This window comes from Thunnus thynnus, chromosome 24 (genome assembly GCF_963924715.1).
Source record: "Thunnus thynnus chromosome 24, fThuThy2.1, whole genome shotgun sequence".
NCBI classification, from domain to species: Eukaryota; Metazoa; Chordata; class Actinopteri; order Scombriformes; family Scombridae; genus Thunnus; species Thunnus thynnus.
The window spans coordinates 4,916,177-4,937,625 of NC_089540.1; the positions used below are offsets into that span (position 1 = coordinate 4,916,177).

The 21,449-nt window shown below is 40.7% G+C and overlaps 2 protein-coding genes across 5 annotated transcripts in view; both read left to right on the plus strand.

Annotated features, from left to right (window-relative positions):
- The first annotated feature begins 176 nt into the window (after nt 1–176).
- On the plus strand, nt 177–10,374 carry stradb (STE20 related adaptor beta). 2 transcript variants are annotated; one of them, XM_067583134.1, is made up of 12 exons: nt 177–448; nt 2,236–2,302; nt 3,056–3,136; nt 5,191–5,293; nt 6,070–6,191; nt 6,318–6,426; nt 6,667–6,790; nt 6,878–7,049; nt 7,368–7,472; nt 7,593–7,849; nt 7,940–7,982; nt 8,365–10,374. In XM_067583134.1, exons 2-12 carry the CDS (start codon nt 2,291–2,293, stop codon nt 8,524–8,526), a joined length of 1,290 nt encoding a protein of 429 aa, XP_067439235.1. In that variant the 5' UTR covers nt 177–448; nt 2,236–2,290; the 3' UTR covers nt 8,527–10,374. The 2 variants fall into 2 exon arrangements, with proteins under 2 accessions (XP_067439235.1, XP_067439238.1); XM_067583137.1 differs by lacking the exon at nt 177–448 and having other exon boundaries at nt 2,257–2,302; nt 4,583–5,293.
- A 3,276-nt stretch (nt 10,375–13,650) lies between these two features.
- Nucleotides 13,651–21,449, plus strand: part of nbeal1 (neurobeachin-like 1) — a 45,722-nt gene continuing 37,923 nt past the window's right edge. For 2 of the 3 annotated variants that reach the window (XM_067582758.1, XM_067582760.1), the window contains exons 1-2: nt 13,651–13,749; nt 14,243–14,597. In XM_067582758.1, the coding sequence (XP_067438859.1) occupies nt 14,547–14,597 (51 nt within the window). In that variant the 5' untranslated portion in view covers nt 13,651–13,749; nt 14,243–14,546. The remainder of the gene's footprint in view (nt 13,750–14,242; nt 14,598–21,449) is intronic. The other variant, XM_067582759.1, reaches the window with a different exon arrangement.

Consider the following 21,449-nt stretch of genomic DNA (forward strand, 5'->3'; position numbering starts at 1 on the left):
GACCCGCCCTACTATACCTCTGATTGGCTAGTACTCGTTGCCCTCGTTGGTTTAGTTGGTAGGATCGGGTATGAATATCAGGGTCAGAGCCAATCAAAGGCAGAGTAGGGCGGGTCTTCACGGAATGCGGGTTGATTGAAAAATATAAGGCCAAACTGCTACAGATTCATCATCACTTTGCGACAGTGACGTTTTTATCTTGCGCCAGAAATCTGTGTCTAATTAAAAGTCCTGTCAAAGATGAACATTTTCGCTTCGTGTTATTATTATCTGTGCGGTTCGACATTGAAAGTAACGTTCGTTATTTTCTCGCACACTCCCTATAAATTTGACACTAAATGAAATAATATGAACTTTATAAGTAAAAAGTCGTTTAAGATATCAGACTCCCCTTTGTATTTTTAACTTGTTTACGTCGAAGCGTCAGAGCCGCTGTCGAGAGGAGAAGGTAAGCAGCTTCTTTTCATTACATATAGGTTACCTTAAATATATATATAATACATATGAGAGTCACGTTAGCTGAGCTAACGTTAACTCTGCTTGAACCAGGCGAGTATATTTACACCGGTGAACGAGATTTTGGTTTCGTGCAGTCTGTTGCTTAATTTTCTTTCTGCAGAGTTAAAAAAAAACATGATAAAATAACGTTGCCTCAAATTGTGTACAAATAGCCATAATTTCGCTAATGGTCATATTAACTCAACACATTTGAATAATAGTGTCCGAATAATGCAGCTAAAATGGCTGCTGTTAATCTAACCTTGAAGTACAATTGAATTTGCTACTTCTATTTATTGCCAAATCATACTATTTTGGACTCTAATCCACAAATCCTTATTGCACCATTATCAACATGTCTTCTTTTTCGTGCATTATAAATAAAAACATTATGCAACTTATTAAAATGTTCCTGCAGAACAGTTAACTCACTGTAATACTGTGCAATAACCCTGGAACACAATAATACCACTGTACCTACAAATTATACATATTTATTTAGTTTAAAATACAAAATGTGCAATACATGTCAATCATTACTATATATTTGGACAGGGTTTATATACTGTACATAACCACCTACTATATGTAGGGTAACATGACACTTTTTTGCCATGTAATATTTTTCTCAGCACTCCTTGAACTTAAAGATAGATAGACAGATAGATAGATAGTGGGGCTGAACAATTAATTGAAATTTTAGCAAAATCGCAATATGGCCTACTGCAATTTTCAAATCACAGGAGGGGCGATATTTGTTAAAGGCGAAATGTATGTCAAAATACCATTTTAAATTAAATGTTGTTGTGCTGCAGAGATGTTCTGGCTACACATCATATTCTACAGACTTAAGATAACAATGTTGTTTGATACAGATCCCTGCAAAAATCACACCATAATCATTTTAATATGTTTTTCAATGAAAATGTGAATAATGTTGTCAAAATGATAATTCCCTTTAATATCGCAAATCATATCGCAATTGTGATATCAGTCAAAATAATCGCAATTAGATATTTTTTCAAAACTCAGCCCTAATAGATAGATAGATAGATATATGCATTTGGCTGCAATCACTTGGTCCTTGCATACAAATAAATTATCAAGGATAAAACACAATATAGATAAAAGCTTATTCTCATTGTAGTCCTCTAAGGGGAAAAGGGGTAGGATGGCAGATATTCAAGTCAGGCAAGCCTGGTTAAAAAACATGCAATAACAAAACACACAATCAAACTAACCAACAGACAAAAACAGAAGAATCATACAACAAGCATCTTCACTTTTTTGCACTATTTGTATCCTGTCAACAGTTCACAGAAATGGTTTCATCTGTATATAGTCATTCCTTTTGTATATTTCTGAAGATTGTTGTGTTGTTATTATGTAAGTACATTAAGAGCCACTAAACTGGAGTCAAATTCCTTGCATGTGTAAACATACTCAGCCAATAAAGATGATTCTGATTCTGAGGAATACAAGCTTTGTCACATTTTTCTATCCGGTGTTGATGCCACTGGACGGGGATCTCCTCCTGTGAATTAAATATAATTTCCTCAGATCTATAGATCAGCTGATGCAGCCAGGTAAGCTGCAGATGGGTAGATGAATGGCTGAGGTTGGATGGATGCTAGCTGCTTTCTAGTCTAGTGGGGGGATTCACTGTGTGTCTCATATTACACTGCTGCGCTTCATCCCCCCCCTCTGTCTCCCTCCATCGCGGTCGGTCTCCTGCAGCCTGTGAGCGGATGAATGCCAAAGCCTGTGATATTACCGTCGCCAAAAGGACTCCATGTCTTTCTTGGTAAGAATATCATGCAGCATGGGTTTTGTTTTTTGTGCCTGGTCGTCGATGATTTATAGTCACGGATCAGTTGTCTCATGCAGATGCCTCTGGTGGGAAATCAATCAATCTTTTAAGTATATTTAAAGCAAGAGCTTCCAGCCAGTGATGGACTGTTATATCAGTGTAATATTACTTTTACAGCTGATTATCAAATTTGTATTTTTATAATACTTTCTTTCAAGCATCTGTCAATCAATAGGGGGACTGTTAAAACTAAGGGGGGGCTTTAAAACTATATAGCATGTCTGAAAAGTGTAACCTATCTGCATTTACATGTTGTTATTATGAGACTCTTACCAAAATGTATATTATACAGTATAATGAATATATTCATATATGGGTGGGAAATATCAGATGCAATAGCAGCTGTCTGTGCATAATCTCATAATGGGCACATCTAGTTATGTATGAAGCTCTTATCTTGCTCTGTTAGGACACATCAGTCACTCAGCTTCCTCTTTGTAGCCTGTTATCATCACTCTAATTCTCTCTCCACTCACCACTTCTGTTAAAAAGCCCCGTGAGTGCCTTCACAGCCCGTATTTCCAGATGCTTGCTTCTCTGCTTCATCTCTGAACTTCCCCAGCCACATGAAGCAGCGAATCACCCTCCACTCCCCCTTAGCTCCATGTTTCCCCCCTTCACTCCTCCTCCTCCTCCTCCTCGTCCTTTAGGGCATGTCTCACCTGTGCTCCTCCCCCCCTTCACCAGGACTGTTCCTGCATCTCCCACGCTCAGGTCCAGCCTATGGACATAGAGGAGCACTATGAGGACACCAGCCACCAGTTCCTGGTCAGTAGCATGGAGAGAGGCATCACACTGATGCTCCTTCCATGGAATCATCACCGCACAGCATCACACTTTAAGATTGTCCTTAAAGTTATTAAAGACTGACTGTTGTAGACAGAGCCTAAAGGGGTACTCCATCGATTTAGTATTACACTTCCTTGAAGTTGGGGGACTTACAAGAGACAGTGGTCAAAACTGTTGCAGAAGAAGCACTGGATACTACAATTCCCATAATGCAACTCAGTAGTGTCTTTCATTAAACCCCCCCATGTCCATCTCTCCAACTCTACGCCCAGTTCATAACACAGGCTTCTTGTTATGAACCTGAAGTCCAAGTCAAGATATCCCCGATGACATCACTATTGTATCATCAGGGTTATTTTCTCACACTTTTTTCACAAAGCTCCTCCAGGGCCACAGAAGACATTAAACAACAGGCTGACTGGCACTTAACATGACAAATAAACTTCTTCTTCTCGCTTTTTCATGTGTAAAATCAGTGGAGTGCCCCTTTAAAGCATCACTGGTATTCTATGTAAAAAAAAAAAAATCATTTGCATGTATTCCCTTTTTCGCCTGTTTTATGATATTCCTCTATAACTATAATCATTCTTAATGCAGTACCTTAATATTAAATAATTATTATTAACTACTTAATAATTATTATTCATGTACTGCTACTGTGTCCTTTTCCTTTTGATAAACACAGACAAAATGCTGGGGCAGTAAGTGGAGAATACGGAGAATGTGTGTGGTATAAAACACATTCAGAAAGTGTGTGTGTGTGTGTGTGAGAGAGAGAGAGGGAGAGAGAGAGGGAGAGAGAGAAAGAGAAGCCCAAAAATCTGTCTGCATCACTAAAACTGCAAGCATCCCCCCTCTCCTCCCTTTACTGTTCTCTGTGTCACAGTGCCACCTCCTGGCAGCCATCGTCTCCTCACGCATTACCTCAGCGCACAGAGGACTAACTAACTCCAGTGTCATCTGCACATTATAGCCCCTTAGTGGCAGTGGATATCCATGCAGGAGATTATTGGGTTGTTACAGGACAAAGCTATTTGCAAGGTGGATGAATTTAGATAAGATGAAAATTCAATGATCCACTTTAGGGAATCGGATATTGGGTGAGAAATATTATTAAAGGGGAAGTACCATAGCACAAAAATGATTAGAATATGACTGAAAAGGTTTTTCATGGTTTGATTTTTGTGTCACAAAATATACATGCTCTTTGAGTTGAAACCTACTCCACCCCCCACACTGCCTACTCACAATTTCAGCCGCAGTGATGTCAGCTAGGATGACTAAAAAGCCTTGTTCTCCACTCCAACAAAAGCAAATAACAAAGCCGCATTATTATGCTGCTATTTCGCTGTTTTTTTCCTGGTGGATTTCTCTTTACTTGCCTGTAGTCTGAAAATGTGACTCTCTTGTTTGTGTTGGTTGCAGGGAAAAGACAGGTGGAAGTTTGGAGTCGGGTTGAACAGTACCAACAAGGAAGTCTAATTGTGATTATGTCATAGAATATTGCAATTGTAATTCACATTATAATATTTGATAATTTAGGTTTTTTCAAGATTTTTCCCCAAACTCAGAAGAAAGGTGTTTTTATTAATTTTGATTTTTTTTAGTCATGATTTACTGAAATTGAAAGTTGTTTGCTGCTTACTCATTTCCAGGGCAGTGATTTTGTTTGGAGGTCAACATTGGACTTCCCTGTTTGAATTAAAGGGGTATTCCATCAATTTAGAACCACATGCACTTCCATAAAGAATGATCAAAAACAACACAGCAGAAGCTAAGATGTCCCGAGTTTTAGTCCCTATTATTGGTCAAACTCCAAAAAACTCTGGATCCTACATTTCCCAGTTTGTAATGCATACTTTCTCTTAAAAACAATTGTAATTCTAGCCCGTTCAGATTGATGAGGGTGTTTAAATGTCAATTACACATTTGATGTACTAAATCATGTTTACTCACAGAGTAGTTTCCTTTTCATTTTTTCTTTCTGTGTAACCTTTCAGATAAATGTATAACATGCGTGTGTGTCCTAGCAGAGTTCTGACGGTTCCGAATACACTCTGCAAGGGCCAGCGGGTGGTGATGACATCACAGGGTTGTCAGCTGAGCCCGCCCACTACCAGCTATTGGCAGAGCTGGGTGAGAACACCACGACTGTGCATACACTTGAGTCAGACCATTACAGCCGCCAAAAAAATGGCAAATAAGAGTTCCAGTTCCACCCACCTTCCCACTTACAAAAAAGTTAAATATCATTAAATATCAGCCCCAAATTACTGGCAGTCACTGGCTTGAATTTGTCACATGGTTAGCCTTAATTAGCCAAAATAACAAAACACATTTATGGTACGGAGGAAAAAGGATTACAAATTGGTTTGATCTTTAGTATATCTACTGTCACAATTACCAATAAACTACCAGCTATGACAGGCTCTTTACAGGACACGCCTCCCACCACCCACCAAATTTTTGTCACATTTAATTATTCATTTATTTGCTAGAAACAGCTGAATTTTAGGATCAGTCTTAAAAAACCTATCATGTGTCATTTGTGTGTAATTGTAGATTGTCTAGTCCTCCTTGGGTTGTTAAAACCTTCAAATTCCCATAAAAACTACTAAGGACATGACCTCTGTGTCCTTAATGATGGCTACGGTCCTGGTATGAATGCAAAGTTACTTGACCAAACTGACTGAAATAAGTAAAACACACCAATGACAGAATAACTATGTCTGGTAAGAAACAATCATCATCACAATATTCACTTGTGTTAAATAACATCTAGTACAGGCTGTGGGGCAACATCAGACAAAGAAAAGGTTGGGAACATCTGAACGACATGACCATTTCACTACTTTGCTCAAGTTGAAATCCTAATACAATATTTCACTTAAAGCCAATAACCTGTGTCACAGGGAGGGGCTTCAATAACCTGAGCCAGGTGATCATGGCACGCCACGTCCCCACCGGCCAGCTGGTGGCAGTCAAACAAACCAACCTGGACGAGTGCACGGAGGAGGAGCTGCTGCAGCTCATGGTGAGCTGCTGTCCAGAAAAGGACATTTTTGCTAAGTGCATATGTTTCTCGTCAGCAAAGCTCAGTTTAACCTTTCAAACCATTTCAAGGGTATCAGTCTTTTGTGATTATGTCTTAATCCACCAGAACGAAGTTCTGCTGTCGAGGCTGTTCCGTCACTCCAACCTGCTGACCTCTCGACTGGTCTTCAGCTCCTGCTGCCAGCTTTGGGTCCTGACACCACTCATGGCCTATGGTCAGCCACTAACACACTTCAATCTTTTTGTTTTGTTTTGTCCTTAAATTATTAGAAAACCACTAGTTTCCGGTTTTGTGAATGACTAGAAAAGAATTCAGGGTTTTTCTGCTGATGTGTATTTATTAAAATCTCTTTCTCCCACACACACATTTCTTCACACAAAACCTTCTCAAGCCCAAATTATTACACACATTGCAGATTTTCCATGATTCCTCTTCCCTCTCCTCTTTTCTGCAGGCTCTGCAGACACCTTACTAAGGACATATTTCCCAGATGGGATGAGTGAGTCCCTAATAGCGTACCTGCTGTACGGTGTACTGAAGGCATTGGAATACTTGCACCGGATGGGCTACGTTCACCGGTCAGTGGAGACTGAAGGTGTTATGAGATACATCTCAAATACAATGAAAAGACATATATTAAAAATATAAACATCTATGTCCGTCAGGGGGGTGAAGGCCAGTCATATCCTGCTGTCAGGAGAGGGGCGTGTCTACCTCTCAGGGCTCCACAGTGTTTACAGTATGATGCGTGAGGGGAAGAGGATGCGGGCAGTGTTCGACATGCCCCACCACAGCCCCGCCCTGCTGCCCTGGCTCAGCCCCGAACTACTGCGACAGGTCAGGCCTCGCTGGATTCTGTTATGCGTATATGACATAAGCTGACACTTCTCCTCACCGAATAAATTAGTGAACAAAAACAAAACGTGAGTTGAGTGTTAACTGAAAACACTGGCATCACTGGCATCAAGTTATTTCTTTCTCTAAAATTGTTCAGATCAAAATTAGAATGATACATTATTTCCCAATGGAAGTCTTGTACCTACAAGCTACATATAAATGAATATTTCAGAAAGCAACAATATTGTAATGTCAGTTTTTTCCAGCCTTACTCTAATCTATTGTGTCTCCTCTCTTTCATGGTGTTGCCCTCAGTAGGACCTGCACGGTTACGGAGTGAAGTCGGATATCTACAGTTTGGGCATTGTGGCCTGTGAGCTGGTCAGCGGCAGGGTGCCTTTCCAGGACATGCCACCCACTCAGGTAGTGAAAACACTTCCATTCGAACTGCTGTTGAAAGTGTACAGATTCACATTTAAAGGGTTGGTTCACACAAATTACAAACCGTGCCCTGTCGTCCACTGTTTGAATCTTCATCTTCAGATGCTGCTCCAGAAGCTGCGTGGCTCTCACTGCTGCCTGCTGGACGTGGCTCCTTTCCCGCTGGGTGAACTCGGGGGGCTGAAGGTTTCACGCTCAGGGGTGGACTCTGGCATTGGGGAGAGTGTGGCCACCGGGAGCCTGACACACAGCGCCACCGCCCCTCCCACCGACCGACCTCAGAGCCCTGGACCTAAAAACCACTCGGCCACCCTGCACAACCTGGTCCAGCTGTGTCTGCAGCAGCAGCCGGAGCGCAGGTCTTTACTTTAGAGGAACAGTCAGCTTTAATTGACAGTTGATCGGATATGATGACATAATAATCTGTTTTTGTCTTCTGTCTTCTATAGACCATCAGCATCTGCACTGTTGACCCACGCCTTCTTCAAGCAGGTAAAATCATTTCCTTGTGAAATTGTTGTCATGTGAAGTTTCATGAGTAAAAATCTCAAATCTGCACACATCAAAGAATTAAACATAGATGATACATGATTTTATTTGCAGGTTAGGACTGTATATAAAGAGGCAAAAACATTAAAATTCATTATCCTATTTGTTACAGCTGCTCTTTCAATACTCAATATTCAAAGTGAACTGCCTTCAGAGATGCAACCCCATGTGTATTGTGTGTTATTTATTGGTTATGCACCGAAAACCTCAAATTTCACTGATTAGTTAGATTATTGTTCTTTAATGAGCCATCTGACACAATTTATCTTTTCCCTAGAATTGTTTTGTGGTAGTGTTTAAGCAGAGTTGTGCTGTTTGTTGACAGGTGAAGAGGCATACCCGAGACTCCTTCCTCAGCCTCATGTACCCAGCGGCGCCCCTCACCAGCCCCGAGGACCCACCCGTATCCTGCCCTCCCGGCCCGTCCTGCCACGCTCCGACTCCAACCACCGCCGACGCCACCGAGGCCGTGTGGGACTTCTCCTAACCCCCCCACCCCCCCACCTCCCCTCCCATTCTCTTTCCCCAAAATCTCCAAATCCTGACTAGCAAGCCAAACACAAGACAATCAAAGCAAAGCAATGAGGCCAAATTCTACTGTGCTTTTATTTTTGTTATTATTAACCCGACTCTCTGAGCCTTTTTTAAGTAGTTTTGTAGTTTTTTTAAAATACGTTTGTCTGATGCAAATGTAGATTTTGGGTCGTGGGTCGGCGAGGCGACTGTGAAAGTGCTGGATCAAAGAAGCTGCTCTGATGAAGATCCGTAATAATAATAATAATAATAATAATGGACAAGGACAAAAATCAAATCAGCTGATTAATAATCACACACTTCCTCTGAGGTAAAAGGCAACTATGAGTTAAAGGTGCAGTGTGTAGAATTTAGTGGCATCTAGTGAAACGCTCATAAGTATGTTTTAATTAGTGTTTAATCACCTGAAAATAAGAATCGTTGTGTTATCGTTACCTTAGAATGAGCTCTTTATATCTACATAGGGAGCAGGTTCTCTTCTACAGAGCCCGCCATGTTGGACCGCCATGTTTCTACAGTAGCCCAGAACGGACAAACCAAACACCAGCTCTAGAGAGGTACTTTCAAGTTTTTCGTGAGTTTCTAAGCCACCGTAGATTCTCCTGTATGCTTGGAGGGGGAAGGGGAGAGGTGCTCAGTTGGTTGCAGTCTGCAACCTCACTGCAAGATGCCACTAAATTTTGTCATGCTGGTCCTTTAAAGGAAAAGTCCACCCTAAAATACTGTAATGTTGAAAACAGCAGTTTGTGCAATACATTGTCTGTGTTCCACATGCTCAGTGAAGAGGAGGAGATACTAATGAAATTAGCCTCAATAGACCAGAATGCAGTGCAGTAATACATGTTGCACTTTTAGAAAGTGGTGTGAAACTTCTTGCTGTGTTTGTTGTGACTATTGTACCTGTTCTTCTGCTCAGAAGACATCCTCAGAGACTTCGATCCCAAACGGTACTTACAAAATAACCCCTGATGTGTAAGAGACTATGTGAGGGTGGATTTTTCCTTTTTAAAGTGTTATTATGTCTTCCAACTGTGAATAGTGAATACTGAGGTACATAAAAAAAGATTTGCAACACATATGTGCATATATATTCATCTGTATTGTTCAGTATATTTGAATAACAATCAAACTTTTTTAGTTTAAACACCCTCCTAAACTTTAGGATTTATTGCCTGGATGCTGTTTTAATACTTCAGAAATTAGGCTAGAATTTACCACAATGTACTTAGTTACTTTCAAATTAAAGCGTGAGAAGTCTGAATTTGTTGGTTTTTTGGGCCTCAATGAAAATCTGATGATTCGTGCCAACTTAAATTAGAAAACATGCCCCAAAATCAAATATGTAAATACTTTTTTGCAATATATTTGGCTATATATGCACATAGTGTTCATGTACAGTCATTTTCTAACTGCCTACTGTATGAACAAAGGGGAAAAGGTACAAACAAGGCTCTGAAAACGAGCACATGAGCAATAGAATATATCTAGTGTTCCATGTAGGAAATAGAAACTATCAGTAGAATCTGTAGATGAGACACTTCCCTGTCCTGATCACCAGTGATACGCCAAAAGAAGAAGAAGAATATTTCTACTGTGCTCTGTGACCACTTCTCTCCAACAATGCCTTTATGTTTTAAAGAAACCTGCATTCTGAATATGGTGATCTATCTGTAACTGTGATTAAGTGTACTGTGTATGAGAACTGTGATTTGCAGTACTTATCAAACATGGTAGCTGTATGAGCCTTATATAAACACGTATTATAAACGATATATATGTATATACAAATTTGATTTCTAAACTTCCTGTTTGCCTTGATTGATTTCTTTATAGGTTTGTGTTGATAAAAGTGTGTGTGTGCGCGTGTGTGTGTGTGTTTTGGCAGTACGCTCCGTTCTGAAGTGCTGCCAATCTGGCAAGTTCTGTTTCCTCTTGAATCCTTGAACTTTGATGGATCCTCTGAACTGTTAGATACGTGGGAGATGCTCAAATCTGGAACATAGAGGCGAGCAGATGGTGATGGTGACAGCTTCTTCTGCGTGTGTGAGGAGCTTCCCAAACCTACCAGCCACAGAGGAAGCAGACAGTGAGACGCTCCTCAAGGTTGGACTGATCCAGGAGGTTGTCATCGCCTCTTAACTGTTGACTCACTGCTTCTTCAGGTAACGTTTGGGTTCTGGAGGGAGGCAGAAAGTGTGTTCAGTGATCTGCTGTCGTGCTTCGAGCTTTCTGGGATGACTGGTTGGTTGACATCCTCTCTCAGGCGCCAAAGACGCAAAAAGAGTCCTGGCCTGAAATCCAAAACAAGTCATGAATATTTCACATATTTTATCAAAGAATGTTGAGTCCCAGTCGTTCACATTGTCACTTCCTGTGGGGAGGTTGATACAGTTTATATCATTCTGGAGGCTATTAAAATACCAGCAGCTGAGAACACATAAAGTTGCGTAAGATACAATATTATTAAATGATTAAGTGGAAGTGATAAAACTTGAAGTACAACAGAGTAAGTAAGATAAATAAATGATAACACTTTTATTTACAGGTCCCTTAATTTTATACAGATTTCCTAAAATTTTTAAGTAATTTGCAGGTATTTAATGGTAAATGTTTAGGATATTTTACAGAAAGTGTGCTGCAATTTGGTACGAATTGTAAGTTAGTTGGTAAGTACGTACTCTACATATTTGGGTTAATACTTGTGACTGACAGAAAATACTTAGTTGTCAGTGTGTAGTTTTCTGTGCCAAACGATATATTAACATGAGGTTTTTTCAATAACTTTCTAAATGTAGCTGCTATGTAACTTCATTTGCACCAGCCATTCTGTAAAAATTAACAGTTAAATACCTGCAAATTACTCCAGGAAGTTAGTGTAAAATGTAACGACCTGTAAAATAAAGCAATATCAAATAATTTTTAAATGATTAAACGTAATATATGAAGATTTAAAGGGGACTTACTATCTTGTTGTTAGTAATTATTACCACACCTCTGTCTGTTACAACCATCTGCACCTCAGTGAAGAATAACAGAGTGAGTGAGTTACATAATCACTGAATTTCTAAATAAGTGATACTTGCAAGACTTGCAAGACTCTTTTGGTCATTAATACCATACCTGTGTCTTGTGAAGTCATCCTCACTTCATTAAAGAAAACTGAACAACAGAGGGAGAATGATCAATTATTTTAGGTATAACAATAATAATGTAGATTAGATAGTATTAGATATGCCTCATTATATTAGTGTACTGGATGCCAAGGTTATCTGGGACTGTCGGCCCTGCCAGACGCAGATGCCAGCTCTCAAGGTCAGAAAGGAAAATCCAGCCAACAGATGTGTTTCCAGACAAACTGTCGTTCCTGCAGTATACAGGGCTTGCAATCTTTATCTGAGTCACAGTCACAGTCATAACACCTTGGCCTTTTAGCAACGACCGCCCAGATTCTCTCACCGCTCCTCTTTATGGAAGAGCAGAGACCAGATGTTTTTTAGGCCTACCTCACATTTAAAATACTACAAATAATAGACTACAGCAATTACAGTACTATGTTAAAATAATATGACTTTATTTTTTATACTTAAAACCACTTTTTCACCTATAAATGAAAGATTTCATCATATTTCGAGTGATGAATAGCAGTTCTCCACTGCTCCATCAGGTGGCAATACAACATCAAAACAAACCGCTGGACCGCCGCAACCAAGCCCAGTCCTTAGCAACCACGTAGCTCCACATCGACAACGTAAAGCAGAAAAACGGTCGCAAACACACCGACTATAGTGATAAACAATAAAAGCCACAGCGGCTTGTTCTCTCATAAAAATATGCCATAAAAGAAGCAATTGCACTGTGTTGAAAGTGCAGTTTAAGCCTGAAGAAGTTGGCTGGGTGGGTGTTTCTGTGCCAGGCTGGACAGTGTGTTAAGCATCCGGTTTGCCTTCAAAATGAAGGGTCATCTTATAACGTGCACACAGATGTTTCATGCAGAATAAACAATACTGGTTAAATGTTTAGTATAATTTATTAAATCCATAAACTGTTTTTACTTTTGGGTTTGAGCTCAGTGAGCACATTATTTTCCTTTACAAACAATCATTAAAAAAAAGATTGACCATTTTGTGATGCAATATTTTCAAAAAACTTTATATATCATCATCAACTTTAAGGCCTATGTATCCTTAAAGTCTATAAAACTAGTCGTGGAATGGCCCTTTTCATGTTAAAGCCAATCCTCAAACCTCACACCCCTCTGTGACTAATAATAAAATCTGCCACTATATATACAATATAGAAATTCCTTTATTTAGTTTGACTCAATTTCAGGGAAAAATACCAGACATTCAATAACTTCTAAAAAATTTGCTCAAGCAGTTAGTCAATTAATATTCTGTTTTTCAGTTTTTTTATTTATTTATTATTATTTTTTTATTTTTAGGAAACTTAACTTTTTATAAAGAAATGAGAGAACTAATAAAATGTCTGTCATGATCATTATATGGAGGATCACAAGTGTCACGGAAATAGTAATAAAGAATTTCATTAATGAATAAGTAAATGTACAATAAAAAAAGGAATTGATAAATTGGTTTACAAGTTAATGAGTTAACCCATAAATAAATAGACTAAATTACAACGTAATTCTTCCTTAAAAGAGGACCACAATTGAAAAAAGTTATCCTTTAACTTTACCGTGTTATCCTCAACATTTTCAATGAATATATATTTGTTGCAGTGTATGATGACATTTTATATTTTGTGTATATCATAATTTGATATTTGAATGGGCAATAAAAAGAGGAATTATAAAAAGAATTTACAAATGAAATAATCCATCGATAAACAGTTCAGATTAAAATGGGATTTAAAAAAGCAACAAAAAATAGTCACATAATAGAACATCATTTAAAAATACATGAATGAATTCCTGAATAAATCATGGAATTTCAAAATCAGTTCGAAAATGCAGTTTAAAGAGGGAAATAAATAACATGGTGGTACGGATGTATACAGATGTTTTTAATCTTTCAGTGATAAACTTCTGTAGACTCTCTTATTTGAAGTGACAGGAAGTCGCTGTTGTTCGCATGCGCGGTGACGTCATGGGCAACTTGACACATTAACAACAACTCTGGAGACGGCGTCAGTGACAGTTGGTCTTTTCGTTACACAGGTGAGAGGTGTCCAGTTTCTCGACGGTTTAACATACAATTTATCAGGTGTTAATATGTTTGTCTTCAACATATGAGACTTGTGTAGCCGGACAGGCTCGGAAAGACGAGGCGTTTCTGTCACATGAGGAGGAGGAGGTGGAGGAGGAGGAGAAAGGGAGGCTAAAAAAAAAAAAATAGAAATAGGCTTTTTTGACAGCTAGCTTTCTGCTAGCTTGGTCAGGTAAGGTCGACTGATACTGTAATGTTTGTCGAGGATAATTGAAGGCGTTGTACAGCTGTGACAGGACAAGCGAGGCTGCTTGTAGCTTATTTTTAGAGCAGAAACAGGCATTATTAATGGTGTGTGTTTTGTCGTGTAAACCACTATCGCCTTAGTGCAGCTCAAAGTGCACAAGGAGAAACGTTACTGGAGGTATTTTACAGCTTTTGTTTTACCGAGACTATACATCCGCCTCCGTGATATGTAACTGTCTGTGTTGTTATTCTTGACAGCGCAAACACTGCTGGGAATATCATCTGCTTCTGTAAGAAGAGCCGAAGAATTGGAAGTACGGGCCCAGCTGCTCCAAGTCCTCTCTGTCATGGAGTAATATTGGGAAAGTTTCTTTTAGTCCATTGCCAGAACACGTCTACCACCGCCCTTTTTTGTGTGATACCTTGCCAGAGTTGTATCATGATGTTGAGCACTGATGCCCAGCAGCAGAGGTTCAGGTCATGACTGGAAGGAAACCATGAAGCAGCCAGGGAAGTGACCTCGGTGGACACTATAGCCTGAGGGTGCCTACTCACCGGCACCATGGCATCCAACGAGAGACTGTACGAGGTCTGGATGCTCTACTGCACTAAGGTAAGGTGTATTCCTCAGCTGCATGAACACACACACACACACAGCCCACACTGTTTAGCCTTATGTGAACCAGGCAGGGAAATGTCATGAGGTGATGTAATGGACAGTATGAAAGCATTTCCTTTCTGGCAGACACAGGGGTTATTCTCGCTTGGCATTTATACATAGGAAGTTCAGTGTATTGGTAGCAATTTGAGGACACTTTTAAATCAAAGTCACTGATTGCCATTGTTTTCTGGCAATGTTTAGCACCTTTTAATGCTATATATTACACGTTTCAGGATGCAAAAAACCTCTGAGACAGCATGTAAAACATCACAGGTCTATTATTACACTCCACTTAAACCCAGACTAATTAAATTGCTTGCAAGTCCTGAAGGATTTATTGGTAGGGGACACATTAGGCGTATAAATGAATGATTAATTCACTGAAAACACAATGTAACTCTATCAGGTATTAAAAATAGTCTCTCTGTAGCTCTTTTATACAAATGCTGACCAAATAATATCTTATATCTATCAGAACATCAATGCAATCACATCACTGCTGCAGTGAACGGTGCGGTGTACATATAGGATGCTCCTATGTTTTTACAGTGGAGATGAATGAATCGCACACTAGCAGAGACAGCACCCCTTGAGTCAGCTGTTGGCTAGATTTAATTCACTTGGCGATAAAGCATGCACCATCCCGGCGTCCAATCAAAACGGCCCGCCTGAGCCGCTCCTCACGTGAGCCCGGCTGCAGCCGCACACTTACTTCTCACAGTAATCCCTCACGATAACACACACACACACAGTGCACAACCCTCTCTGAAGTATTTACCTCATGAAGGCCAAGCTGTATGTTTAGGATCTGACATTGAATAATCCTCACCCCGAGAACTAACGGCATAAGGACGCACACAAGCTTGGATGCTGACAGGAATAGAATGTGTAATGCATGTATTTCCCAGCCAGTGGTGTTCAGGGTTCATAACAGAAGGATTCAGGCACACTGCTGCCTGTACACACTTATCACAGTCACTTGTGAAAATGCCAGCAATTGCTGCAAGCATACACATTGCATTTGTTCTAGCAGGAATGTGTATTTGCACTGACTAAGCATTACACTGTGAGGAAGGATGGTTTAATTTCATCCTGGCTATGAGCCAGGGTCCACAGGGCCAATATTTCTCTCTGTGTGCAGCAAAAGAGATGCTGAGAGAGAAGCATTTAAATATATATGTGTTGCGGCCTGTCTCTCTCCCAGAGCAGCTGAAATGTTAGGTATGGCCGGCGGGGTGTCTCTGCGCTATGTGTGTGTTTGTGTGTTTGTGTGTGTGTGTGTGTGTGTGTGTGTGTGAGGGTTGCCAGGGTATGTAGTCAGCAAGGAGAACCTGCAGTCACGTGTCCTAAATCAGATGAGGAATGCTGGTGTGCGAGGGCAGTCTCTTTTCCGAGCACTGAGACCCCCTGTGTCCCACTGAAGGGTTAATTGTTCTCCAACCCAGCTCCCCTTCCCAGCCTCTCGTTGTCTCACCCAGACAACCATTATCTTATCTCGCTGTGCGCAGGGCAATACTGGTAGTTTGGGTTAGATATGTGAGAAAGTCAGTCATCCACCTGTTTTATGATGGATTATGATGCACTTTATGTTTTTATTTTTTACATGTTTTCTCTAGAATGAATCACACTATGCTTTTGGTCTAGTTGCATTTTGAATTCTAGTGTGAATAGAACAATCATTGCCTCTACCTGAAGTGATAATCTTTTACTAGATACATGAATGAGTTTAATTATTACTCACTGTGATGTCATAGACTCAATAAAGTTGGCTATGAAGTGGTTATATTTTAAACTGATTGAAGTACCGTAACACTGCCATCTTGAATGACTGCTTAGGCTATTTAAAATCAAAACAGAAGAGTACAAGTGATATCTATTTCAACTAAACTGTACAGTATTGTTGTCGTGTTCTCGTGCAGATTGTAGCTCCCTCATGTCCTCTGGTCCTCTGTCTGTCTAATGATTGACGAAACAGTAGAGACATCACTGCCTTTAGTGTCAGAGGTGAACACTCGCACTGCTCTCTGAGGTGGAGTCAGCGGGATGTGTATTGACAGTAGAAGCTTGTACAATACAAGCAGCCCCAGGCCGCATCGGGAGAACCAGCTCGTCCTGCTATGTCAGCCAGACATCAGCTGTCTCAACCCCCGCTGATTTCTTATCTCTTCATGTCGTATTCTTCGTCTGATGGTCAGCCAGTTCCCACTGCTGCGAAAAGGAAGGGGCGGGGATCGCGCGAATCTCGGAATTAAATGTGAAATATGACATGGTGGAAATATGTCTGACCGCGGTCAAAGCCAGCAGCGGCAGCTTTCCTGTTTGGCATGATGAGGATGAGGTCAGAAATTGTTGGGCGAGCAGCTGTGGCATCAACATCAGTGTTGTAGGATTCAGTGTGTTGATGGGGAGTGCTGCTGCATTCTGACTGTGTGGGAAGTAACTGTCCAAGCAACTTGATGATATTAAGAGCTTTTTGATTGATGCCGGTAACCTTTCCCATCCTTAATCACACATAATTGAGTTTTATATTCAACCATAAAGAAGAAGGCTGGTGATAAGACAAAAAAAACAAAAATGCATTAGTTATTACCTCCTGAAGATGTAACTCTTTGAGAAGGGGTTGGGTAATTTCTTCAAAGAGCCGGACACCGTAGTTCTAAGCAAATGTTGCTCAAACAAGTGTAAATAGTGAATTTTTGGCTGAGTGAGTATTTATGGCACCAGGATGTTGTATAAATGGGATTTAATCAGAATAAACAACAGTGTGTGTGTTTATGGTAATGAAGGAACATGTCAGCCAGTGCAGCAGTGTGGATCATTGATGAGTTTGTCATAGTTTTTGGACAACAATGGAGCTCTATGGCACGGCGTTGTAAGGATATATCAGGCTTTGGATACACACACAACACTTGTTAGTAGGATCAGTTCGTCTTTGGTTTTGGTCTTTTCATGGGATTTATTGACAATAACAAAGACTTTCACCACCTTGTTCCTTTAGGTTTACACCTTGCAGTAAAAAGGCAAGTGTCAACCACACCTGACAAACTCAGCCAATAACGTCTTGCTGTCATTTATTAACTGATGTGTCTACTTGTATTTACAGCTCATATACACATTTCTAGAATGCAGTATAATGAAACAAATATCTGTAATTGGAGGTGCCCACTTGATAACCTCAACCTCTTATCCCCTCCAAGCAGGCATGTCCCACATTTAAACCAGGCTTAGGGATTTCCTTAAATGCATGATTCAAAACAAAAGGGTAGCACCACTTCCAAACTATAAAACAAGTCTCACAGTTAAACTTTAGAGATTTCAGCTGCTTGCTAATGCTTAATATTAACTTGTTGTGTTCTGAAGCTGTTAAAGGTGTGTTTACATCAGTCGCTTTTGTAAAGGTAGCTGTAAAATTTGTCGGTATTCATTGTACAGTATGTCTGTGCATGAATAGAAGTCTGATGCTGTCAAAGGGGGTTTGTAATGCATGAATTTTAACAATTATAATGAGATTCTGCAGTAGTTACAGAGGCTGACTCCAGCTCGCTTCTCAGAGTTGTAGAGAGCCGAGATGTCACAGACAACAGCTAAGGCCATTATGTAACCAGCGATCCTCTTAGCTGCCTGTCATTGGTTCGTTCCACAGCGTTGTCCCCGAGCAGACGGAGCTGCTGGTTGCCGCTGGTGTACAGCGGTAGCAACATAACGCTGCAGTGCCTCTCCTCCTCTCTCCCCAGTCTATTATCCAGAAGGGCTTGTCAGAGAAAGTGGAGGGTTTAGTAGAGTTCTGACAAATGCCAGTTTCTCTCTTAAAGCCTTTGTCTGCCGCAGAAAAGCCCTTTTAATTCTCAACCACAGGGAACATGCCTCAACAGCCAGGGGCGTCATTTCACCCTTCAGTAGCTTTAAAGCTGAGTCCGGTATCTTAATTCTGGAGGAGGAATCCTCACTGCTTTTTAATTGTCCACAAACCAGCGATTTCTGGTTAGGATTCTCAGAACCTTCATTATGTCAGCCCACCGTACCCTGCCCAGTGAGACGCTGTTTGACTGGATGGGAGAAAAAGGCAGTCATTTGCATAAACCCCTGCATTTATGGGAGTCTTGATTTCATGAGAGGATTGGAGGAAGAGAAGTGAAAACGGAGAGGGAGAGAGAAAGATGAAAACTGAACAGTGAAGCTAGAGACGATGGAGGAGGAGAAAGTGCTGTGGTTTCACATATTTACTCAAGTAGATTACTCAGGTCTTTTTCCGGCTTTGCTGCTTGTTTGCTTGTTACAGTCTAATCTGTTGTTACACATATACACAAGTGTGTGTCTACACACCATGCCACTCACACACTCAAACAAACTCACACACTCAGGCTTTGGTTTATGTGCTGGTATGCAAAGTTTGTTCCCTCAGGCTAGCTTTCTTTCTCACCGCTGCTTGTTTCATCCTAAGTTACCCTCTTGTTTCCCATTTTCCTCTGCGCTATGAATATCTGTGGAATAACACTGATGTCACTGACATTGTGTATCGGACATGCCTCATGTGGTTTTAACCCCTCCCACCAGCCTCTATAAATACACGCCTTTTTGTGACGTCATGGCCAGAGGAGTTGTCACTGACTGATAGGCAGTGATGTTAGGCTGTGATGATGCAGAAACAGAATAACCACAGCCGTCTTTAAAACCGACAGGGAGGGAACCTTTAAACATTGTGGTTTCAGTGACTCCATCCATGCCACTTCCACCAAACCAGGTCACCCGTCGCCACCCATACTAAACAAGCAGCCAAACGACCAGCTGGCCGGCCACGCCTGTCTGGAGGGGTGGAGCACTCCCTTAGATGCAGATTGTGCAGCAGCACCGCATCTGGCAACTCATAACAGATCAATGAAGTAATTACTTTTGCAAACGTAATAATGACATTGTAACAATGTCCTTTTAAAATTGCAACGAAAGCTGCTGGTGTTGAGTAGCTATAGAAAATAAAGACTTATTCATCCCTTTGCCATAACAGTTTTATTAGAGCAATAAGTCTTGGTTTTATTTTATGTGTTTAAACATGGTCGGCTTTGGTATAAAGTGGTTTTACTCTACTTGTCTTTGACTTGTTTTTTCTCTGACTTTGTTTTGAAGCAGTTTGACTGTAGATTTCTCTCTTTTCATCGGTAGCTGATTTACTTTTCAATAATGGTGGCTATTTATTCCACTAACTTAAAGGCGCCCTGCGGAGTTTTCTCGTAAACAAACAAAAGTATTGTTTAAATTCAGTGTTTCTCCCCAAAATGCATTGTGTGCATGCTGAGTGCATTTCCTTCCACATAAAACATTTGCAAAGCTGAATTCAAATAAATAAATAAGTAAATATTTAAATCGTGCATTGATTACATCCGTGTTTGCTTGCTAGCAGTCTTCCTCTCAACTGCCTTTGTTGGCGCGTTACCACCACTAGCCGTCAATCAATAGTGTAGATAGCATGATGCCAGTTGTGCCACTTGCGCATCCTCGTACGTCCTTGTATGAGTGCACAATGCAAACAAAACTTGGACCCACTCGTAAAAACATAGCACTAGTAGTGGTCAAAAACTCCACAGGGTACCTTTAATGATAACAAAAGCTTTTGCTGCTGCCATAACCCCAATATGCATTGCTTCCTGTGTAGGAGAGCAAATGAGTACCTAAAAAGTAATAAATTACAGCAATGCACATCTGGTCAAATTTATGTTATTTAACATGTAGCGATTTTCATGTGTGAAATGGTTTAAAGGAACACCGCCTTAAAGTCATTAACATATCTGTTTATTATCAGTGCTTAATGAAGCATCTAATGCTGGCAGCACGCTGTGTGCTGACAGGATATATGACATAGCAGAGCCTGATCTGCCATCCAAGATAAACACACATCTCATTTGTCAGACAGTATCGCATATCTGAATGAAAGAAAGCTGTCAATGCATCCAGGCATTGATCCACCATTCCAGCCACTTTGTGGATCAATGGGGATCTCTCTTTCGAGAATGAAGCGCATTGATCTGTGTTGCTGGCGACCTTGTCAGCTTTACAGAGGTCAGCTTAAACAGATCTTTAGGAATGTGATGTAGTAGCTTGGCAAAGGGCCTAATATGATAATGGATTTACATAGGAGACGCATGTGATCCTCTCATGGGAATTGTTTTTTTTTATACAAATTGGGACACAAGATGATTGTTGCTATGGGACAAGGTGACTGTTGTCGAGTTAGGATTCCTACTTGTAAGTCTAGATCATTATGTGTGTGTGTTTGTGTGCGCTGGGCCGGTGATGAAGGCCAAGGATAAACAGAGCCATGTAGAGCAGGGTGTGTCCCTGCCTGCCACAGTCCTAACCCTCAATGGGCATCTGTGCTCCCAAGCTGCTGCCTAAAAGAGGACATTCTTTCAGACACAGACACACACATGCACGCACACACGCACACACGCACACACGCTCAGTCACTTGAGAGTGAAGCTGCCGGCTTAAATCGTCATCTCCTAATTTTCCGGCAGCAGGCATTCACGTGCTCGTATAGACTGCAGAAAATGTAATCTGTGAGTTAAAGAACAGCTGAGACATTAGGCGCAAATTAATTAGTTTTTTTTTCATTGTAGGCAGTGATTCATGCAGTCAAGGTAACACAGGAAAAAGAAGCACACAGGCGGCATGCCGTGTTCTCCCAACAGAACATATTATTCACACGTGGCTGTTGCTGACTCCATTCAGATGTCTCTCTCTCTCTCTCTCCCTCTTTTCCATCCTTCTCAATTCCCTGTGTATCTCTTTTCTCTCACATACACACACACA